The sequence below is a fragment of the Elephantulus edwardii genome, unplaced genomic scaffold (genome assembly GCF_000299155.1).
Source record: "Elephantulus edwardii isolate Elephantulus edwardi_28Jun2011 unplaced genomic scaffold, EleEdw1.0 scaffold00259, whole genome shotgun sequence".
NCBI lineage: Eukaryota > Metazoa > Chordata > Mammalia > Macroscelidea > Macroscelididae > Elephantulus > Elephantulus edwardii.
This window is the reverse complement of record NW_006400009.1, coordinates 3,172,759-3,181,746: the sequence shown is the minus strand read 5'-3', so window position 1 is coordinate 3,181,746 and position 8,988 is coordinate 3,172,759. Positions and strand designations below refer to the sequence as shown.

Below are 8,988 nucleotides of genomic sequence, written 5' to 3'. Positions count from 1 at the left end.
ACACACACACACACACACACACACACACACACACACTGGTTTACTTATAAAGTTTCTATGCATTGTTTTTCACACCAGATCTTTCCCTTTTCCTTTAGCCATCCCTCCCTCCACTCATCAAATTGTGCAACCCTATGATTAAACCCCCTTCCCCCCATCCTCACCTCTCTGCTGCCCAGTCCCCTCCTTGGATCCTCATTCTCGTTCTACAATGAAGGTCTTATACAGTATTTGTCTTTATGAGACTGAGTTAATTCACTCAACATAATGCTCTCCAGTCCCTCCCAAGTTAGGTAGTGATTTACAAAATCATTGTTCCTGCATGCTGCATAGTATTCCATTGTGTAAATGTACCATAATTTCTCAATCCATTCCATTGTGATTGGACATTTGGGCTGTTTCCATGTTCTTGTGATGGTGAATAAAGCTGCATTTTTCCTTAGTATATTTTTTAAACAGTAAAGCAAACCACCACCATCATCACCAACACTACTCAAGATCTGAAGCAAGCAAAACCATCCAAACAGTCATTGAAAGTAGAAGATAGTGGTCAGGGATCTGTCTTCTGGGGGCAGACTGGTTTCTTTCCAGGAAACAGCTGTGAAGAGGGCTAACTTGAGTACAAAGGCTTCTGGCGGAACTCCTGTTTTCCAGGAAGTCAAGTTAGCCAGAGCATCCTGTTCCTGTTTTTTCTATCCTGCTGTTTCTTGAGTGTTGCCAACAGAAAGGGAACAGGAACTTGGGAACTCCAGAGACTCAGGGGGCTCAGCCTTGTCTCCTCAGCCTCTCCTTATACGAGAGGGACAAGTGAAGACACTTTCCCCTTTCATTCCTTGTGTCCCTTTCTTCCTTCCTTCCTGCTCCTGCCTAATTCTCCAGAGTCCCTCTGGGTGACAGCTGCTGCCCATGGGCTCCCTTGTTGTTCCTTCCTCACTGGAAACTGTTTCCTGGGAGGATTTCTGTATGGAAGGGCCTGAATAGGCAAACAGGCAAAACAACAGCTCATTTGAGAAATGGGACTCAGATTCAAATTTAGAAAGCCTCTGAGAGTGAGTGATGGTGTGTGAAAGGGTGTGAGAGGCTGTCTCCTCTCTGTCTTAATTTCTCTCTGAGGATTTCTTGTCTGATCACCAAGCCATCACTCTTCTTTCATTTTTTAAGAGGAATTTAATGACTTTAAAAATATTTATTTATTAATAAAAAGAATTAATTAATTCATTTTTTAATGAACATTTGAAAATCGTGTTGGTTTTTCATGCAATAATTCATAGACTTTCTGGGGAGCTCTGGTGGCTTAGTTGCAAAAAGCTGCACTGCCATCCCAGAAGCGTGCGGTTCAAATCCACCAGATGCTCTACTGGAGCAGGAGGGACAATCTCCTCATGTACCAGTCATATCTGATTTGATAGCGCGCGCGCACACACACACACACACACACACACACACAAATAATAAAAAATAAATAGACTTATTATAACATTAATTGCCATTTTTTAATGCCATTAATAGCAGTGTCTATTCAGCCCCTTTTTGTGTATTTCTTTTCCTTCACTCAGTTGACCTAATTTTTAATTCTCCTTTCCCTACGTATTATTCCTTCAAGATTGATTCTATCTGTTCCCCCTCTTTTTATTTTACTTTTCAGAATCTGAAAATCTGGCTATATGAACTGTGTGAGCTCCTTTCACAGAATTTTATTTCCTCACCTTTTTTCCCCACTTCAATTTTTTGCCTTTCTCCAAATGTCAGTTCCTTGGTCAACAACAATAGCAGAAAAATGTGGAAAGGCTTGACGAGCTTCCGGAACACAGGGATTTTGATCCTGTGTCTGCCTTACTTTCTGCTTGAGAACAGAACAGGGGCTGCTGAGTGCACCCTTACTGGTCCAGGCAGCCTCAGTGCCCCGTGCTTTGTTGCAACGTGGTGACTCTTTTTCTTGTCCAGTTTCTTGGATATTGTCAAACAGAGGATTCTGGATCAAGGACTGGACCAGACCAGAGTGGGATAGATAACTGAGTTAAATTCCCAAGAATGTTTTTCTACCATCTAAAGAGGATTGTTCTTTTGTTCTTTATTTAAAAATCATTGGGAATGAAAACTTTAAAAATAATACTGTTTAATCTCGAAAAGTCTTCGAGTTTGGAAGTCCATCTGAATGCCTAACTTAAATCCATCCAGCTTTAAGAAAAGTTTTATGTTGGGTTTGGTATGTATGTATTTATTAATTAATTAATTTATTTATTCTGTTGACATATGGGGAGCAAAGACCAGTTTTTTGTTCTGAGTTCAAGATAATTGCTTCCTTTTATCTAGGATTTGATGCTTAAATATATCCTTTGATGTACAAATATTCCTGGTGTAGTTGGTCTAACTTCCATTAAAGTCTGCGTTGATGGGAAAGTCCTATGGGTGACCACAGTGACATCTCACGATGGCGGAGAGCAAGTGGCAGCTTTTTGTCCAGTGAAAGATGGACAAGATTGTTTACAATAAGATCTTTGAGAGTAAAACATTAACATCTGGGGATCTTGATGAAGAAAGGGCAGGCATATGGGAATTCTTTGTACTTCTTTGCAGCTCTCTTTTGAGTCTGAAATTATTTAAAAATAAAAAGTAAAATAGTTTTGTAAGAAATTTTTTCGATCTTAAGTTCTTGGTTTTGTTTGTTTGGTTTTTAAGAAGTAGATGAGTGAGAGAGAGAGGCTTACTATGACCTGATCTTCCTTTTTGTCATGTAGCCCTGGCAGATCAGAGGTTTCAGCAGCTGCCAGGGTGGGGTAGGAGGCCTTTCAGGGCTAAGTGACCTTCAGTGTGAAGTGGAGGTATGACCCCTTAAAATGGTCCAGAGAGTACCAGGCCAGAGAGGGGGCTGGGGAAGGGGAAGACCTGGTGGGCAAGAGCCAATGCTCCGTGGAGTAATGAGGGAGGGCTGTGAGAGAACTGAAAATAAGTGAGTTGTGGGGCAGATGAAGGAGGGGCCTGTGGTTTTCAGAGTTCGCAGCTCCGGGAATTGTGGGCCCTTGGGTTGGCTCACCAAAGAGCAGTTTGCAGAACTCTTTCAAAGAGCCTTTCTCTTCAAAGCATGGGAGAGGGACAAGGCTGGTATTATTATTTTTTTAAATAGTTTTTTTTTCTTTTTCTTTGTTGTGTACTGTCGAGTTGGGTCCAACTGGCACAGGAGGAGATTGACCCTCCTTCTCCAGTTGAGCATCGGGTGGATTCGAACTGCACACCTTCAGAACCGCACAGCTTCTTGCCACTACACCACCAGAGCTCCCTTGGTAGTGTTATTTTATAGAAGACAGTGAGATCTTAGGATGTGATGCTGTTGGCTCAGTGATGCAACTTGGAAATGGCTGAGTCAAGATTTAAATCTTAGGCCTCCTCTTTTTAAAATTTATTTGTTGTGATTCTAGTGAAAGTTTACAAAGCAAATTGGTTTTTCATTCAACTGTTCATACACATTTTGTTTTATTTACTGTGTATATATACTGCGACAATGTAGTCACACTTTTCCCACTTCCTCCCTGTAATTCTCATTTCTCTCAATCCTTCTTTCCACCTTTCGTGCCTTCAACGCTTTACTCTTGGGCATATGCTGCCCTTTTGACCTAATATGGTTGGTTATTCTAAGATGTGAGTGTGTCCCTGGCGCTGTTCACCTCACAATTTTGTCTGTTGTTTGGCTGAAAGTTCAGCATCAGGTGCAAGTTTTATTTTAGGTTTGAAGGGGGAGAAGACCTTGGTATCAAGCGTTCTATCAGCTTCTATTGAACCAGTAAGCCTGACCTTTTTTTTAAACAGCATATTCTTCCCACTTTTTTTTCTCTCATTCATTCATTGTTGCACATTTTCCTCCCTGTCCACCCCTCCCCCCAGTTCACTTTTCTCTTTGAAAAGAAAGGGAAAAAAATTCTTTCATTGTTATGCAAACCCCCACCCTCCCCACCCCTCCAGTCCACAGTCCACTTTACTATGCATTTCTTTTTCTGGACTCTTATCATGAAAATAATACCTACTCATATATTCCTTTAAAACAGTTCTCCCCCGCATCTGTTTTAATGCAGAATACATTATTTATTGTCTCTTTTCTTAGGTTTACCCAACCCCAAAGCCTGGCCTTTTTATGGTTTTGAGTTTTGTTCCACATTTCTCCCAACACTATCTAAGATCTTCTCCTGTGATTTCTTTTAAAATGGACAGCTGTGACATCATTTAATTCTTCTGGTCTCAGAGTCTCAGAAGTTGAAGCCTGCGTGGTTCATTAAGCCTTTGGACTAATTGTACATCTTTTCTTTTCTTTTCTCGACAGAGAGAGACCAGTAGTTCCACCGTAGATACCTGTCCACAAGCTTTTCAGACCCTAATTGCTGCTCACTGACACAAAGTGTTGTCTTTGGGGACCATGTTATTAGGCCCATTTTGTCTTGGATGTCTGCACTTACCCTGACATGTCCCAAACAAGTGCCAGGGAGGAACTGGGCATGGCATTTCCTTTATGTTGACTTCAGACGTACAGTCATCAGTGGCCTGAGGTGGGCTTACTCGTCTTCTGAAAAACCAGCTGCTGTTGATTCAGTTTTGATTCATAGTCATCTCGTGCGTCAGTACTGTGCTTCAGAAGGTTTTCAATGACTGAGCGTTTTTTGGAAGTAGATTGCCAGGCCTTTCCTCTAAGGCACTTCTGGCTGGGCTTGAACTTTCCCTCTTCTGATGAGCATCTGAGCATGTGAACTATTTGTATTCAGGGACTCTCTAGTATTTTCCTGGCTGATTCCAGGTTCTCCATCTCACGGTGTTTGCAGCCTGGCAACTGTGCCCCCAGTGGTGGTGAGACCACTTGTGTAGATGCTCCTTGGGGCCTCCTTGGGGACCACTACTCACCTTAATAGCCTTGAATTAGGGGAAAAAAAGAAAAGAAAAGAGGATAGTTCTGTCTTCTAACCTTCCAATGTTGACTTCCTACCAAAACTCCTAGAGACTAGTAGCTACACAGCAGTCCTGACCCACTTTGGTCCAGCCGTGCTGCAGGGCACACCATCAACAGCCTAGAGGCTCACACCTGGAGGAGAAATGAGTTCCATTAAGTAGACAGGGCCCAGGGAGGCTCTTCTTCAACGCCATTATTAGTCTCATGGACCATGGGAAAAAATTCATAGGCCTGGTTCTCCCTGCTCCAAATTCTTCCATGTCTATATTCAAGACTGTGGGCTCACACAAGGGTGAGGCTGTCACCGCTTGCTTCCCTCGGGCTGGGACTCCCACTCCCTCTCTCTCTCCTCCTCATCTCACTGTCTCTTGCAAGGTCTCCTCTGGACCCCACAGATTATCGTGGCTTTAGCTCGTGGAAGGACAGGAGTGTTATAACTTTGTTTTCTTAACTTCTGCTTTTTTTGGAACAGAGCAGCACTTTCCAGAGGTGATGCTGGGGGAAGAATTTCTTAGCCTAAGTCTGGACCAAGTGTGCAGCTTGATATCCAGTGATAAGCTGACCGTTTCTTCAGAAGAGAAGGTATGGCTGACCCTCTGGGCTGAAGTAGGAGCCTGTGAGGGGGGAGTGGGAGGGACGCGTGAGACCTTTCCTTATTTGCTTCTGCAGTTTGTTTCTTGTCCCTTGAACTAGAAGCAGTACCTCTTGACCATGGCAATCCATTATTTTTTTCTTAACTCCTTAAAAAATAACGATGATGATGATGAGCGTGATGACAAAGTTGCCTCTGTTTACTAAACACTTACAGTTTACCAACACCTGTGGTCTTTGATTCACTTAGCTTTTCCCATAGTCCTGTTGCTTAGTGGTAAGAAGCTGTGCTGCAAACCCAAAGGTATACAGCTCAAATCCACCAGTTGCTCTGTGGAGGAAAAATGGATAATCTCCTTCTGACAGTACACAAGAACAACAACAACAACAACAGCGCAGCCCTGTAAAGCAGGCATTGTGTGGTCTCCGTATTACAGATGAAGAAGCTGAGACCCTGTTGAGCTAGTCAACTTGCCTAAGGGCACTTGCGAGTTCTCTGGCCTCATGTTAAGGGGCTGCACTGCCAAGCCAAAGGCACATGGTTTGAATCCACCAGCTGCTTCATGGGAGGAAGATAGACAGTTAACTCCCATGCAGTGTATAGCCTCTGAAAACCCATTAGATTGTCAGCTATGATTCAGTTTCTTTCTGATTTGAAGGCATACAACAACATAACGAGGCCACTCATTTGGTCACTGGCAAAGCTGAGGTCTGATTATCACCAAGCCTTAATCACTCTCCTGCCTGACCTTTCATGAATAGCATCAAGCATTTGAACTAGAATGGGTCTCTTGAAAACATATATTCTGTCTCTTATTTTATTGACTTGTCTCTACTCTTTTCCCTGCTACTTCCCTATTCTTTGCACAATCGGCTACCCAGTCAAACCCTCCCTTCCCCAGCCACCTCTCCATATGATCACCAATCACTTCTGTGATGCTTTGCACTACACACTGCTACTGGTTTGTCACAATGTTGTCCATCTCTTGCTCAGGAAGATGTGAGTTCAGATACCATGTGCCAAGTTCAGAAAAAAAGATTTTTGCTTGAGGCTATACTGTAATTCCAAGGTCCTTGGAGGCTAGGATTTTGATGCTCTGCCTCACTTACTTTAGACAGGTGGCCAGGAGAGAGCAGTCCTTGGAGAGGGCATCATGCTCAGAAGGGTGGACGGACAGTGCAGAAGAGGGAAACCCTAGATGTGAAGGATTGATACAGTAACTGGGACCATGGGGATTGGTATATCAGAGTTAAAGAGAGTGGCTCAGGACAGAGAAGGGTTCAGAACCCTATGCATCACAGGTGACTCAATGGCACATAAAACAATAACATACTTTGACAGGTTTGGAAGCAGGAGTGGCGTCCACTTCCTAAATACCATGCCTCCAGAAACTCAATGAACTCAATGTCAATAGTTGTAGAGGGGCTTCAGGCCTTTTGTTCATAGGGTTGCTATGAGTCATACTTGACTTGAAAGCAATGAACAACAACAATAACATTTTATTGATGGAGAAACTGAAGTTCAGAGAGGGAAGAAGAACTACTGAAGGTTACTTTATCAGTGGCCAAGTCAGGACTATAACCCAAGTTTCATGACCGCTGGGCTCCAAACCCGCCAACTCACATCTCTTCTTTTGTACTGTCAGCTTGACGTCTTCCCAATGCTTTAGCTGTCCTGTGATTGCTGGTGTATGTTACCTTCAGGCCTTCCCTCTCATAGTCCCCTCTACTCTATTCTCCCCTGACATCTTCAATACTGAAACAGTTCAGATTTCCCTTCTACTAGGAACATTTTTTTCTTTTAGTCCAAGAGATGTAGTCTATTATAGTAAAAGTAACAGTATTTGGTACTGCTTTGTAGGAGCTCTAAGGAGCTCTGGTGGCTCAGTGGTAAGGAATTGTGCTGCCAATGCAAAGGTATGTGGTTCAAACCACATACACAAGTGTTCTGCAAGAGAAAAATTCGAGATATCTGCCACATAATTTACTGCCTCTGCAAACCCCTTGGAGGGTCCGCTGTGGGTTGGTTTTGACTTGACAGTGCCCAACAACAACAACAGTAGGCACTCTGGTGGCCTAATGGTTAAGGAGTTGCTCTGCCAATCGAAAAACAGGTGGTTCTGATTCACCAACTGCTCCTTGTGAGAAAGATGAGCATTCTCTTCCTGTGTGATTTACAGCCTCTGAAAACTCATTGGAGGCTCAGCTACGAGTTGCTTCTATGTCAATGGCACATGACGACAGTGATAGGATCCAAATGTCATCTGTAGTGATATGACCTTGAACAAGGTATTTTGCCCCTCTCTTGCCTCACTGTAAAGATAGAATAGCCACAGAACACATTTCTCAGGGTAGTTGTGGGGATTTAATGGAATAACATATGCAGTATGCCTGGTATAATATTTAATACCGAGTAAGTTTCCAGTCAGTGTTAAGTGATATTGACTGCTCCTGCATGTGGAATTCTACATTCCAAGTTGTTGTTAGGTGCTATGAGTTGTAATCAACTCAGTGAAGGTTTGATTTTATTTGGTAGCACAATGATTAGGTGCTTGGCTAGAACTGTAAAGGTCAACAGTTTGAACCTGCCAGCTGCTTTAAGGGAAAAACGATCTGGTCATGTGTTCCCGTAATGTGCAGCCTAGGAAGCCCTCTGGAGGAGTCCTCTTCTGTCCTATAGGGTTATTACGAGTCAGAATCAACATGATGGCAAAATCAGCCTTATTTCAAACGTATCCAAAAGTTCTCACTGTAATGCAACATTGAAAGGAAATACTCTTTTATTGTACAACATTGTTAATCACAAGTAAGCAGAAGTCATCAAATCTTCTAGAACAGATCATAGAATTTTCAAAATCTGAAGAGATTTAAGTGACTAATTTGGTGGGGGTTTTTTTGGTGGGTTTTTTTTTACAAATGAGATATTTATTAATGGCATGGAAAATATCAATTATAAACTTGAAAATTTATAAAACGATATTTTCCCAATTTTAATGTCTGCAGTTTTATGGGTAAGAGTCAAGGACATTATACCTTTAACAAAGCAAAATTGTAACTGAGAACAGAGAAAAACAGATTGTAAAACCCCATATTGGCAATACAGTTGTCAGTTTACCACAATGGTGCAAAATAGATCTAGCTTCAACAAACACTGAAGGACTCCCACATGCATGAAAAGATATGAAAATCTCTTCAAGTCTCTGACTTTCCAAGAAAGAAAAATAGTTCTCCTATAGAACAACATCAGGAAGACTAACTGCTTCCTCTTTTACTTAGCCATCTGTCTATCAAATCTAAGTTGTAAGGTGCCTATTGAGGGCAGAGGATTGACTGGACACACTCCTATATTCCTTACTTTTATGCAACCTGTCTGCAGGATGAGTGTATACTTGTTGTTATTGTTATGTGCCGTCAAGTCACTTGCGACTCATAGCAACCCTATGTACAACAGCCCTAAACCCTGCTCT

General features: G+C 42.4%; 1 protein-coding gene across 1 annotated transcript in view; it reads left to right on the top strand.

Moving 5' to 3' along the window:
- Positions 1-8,988, top strand: part of KLHL3 (kelch-like family member 3) — a 177,903-nt gene that overhangs the window by 94,572 nt on the left and 74,343 nt on the right. The window contains exon 6 of the mRNA XM_006899495.1: positions 5,403-5,512. Coding sequence (XP_006899557.1) covers positions 5,403-5,512 — 110 coding nt within the window. The remainder of the gene's footprint in view (positions 1-5,402; positions 5,513-8,988) is intronic.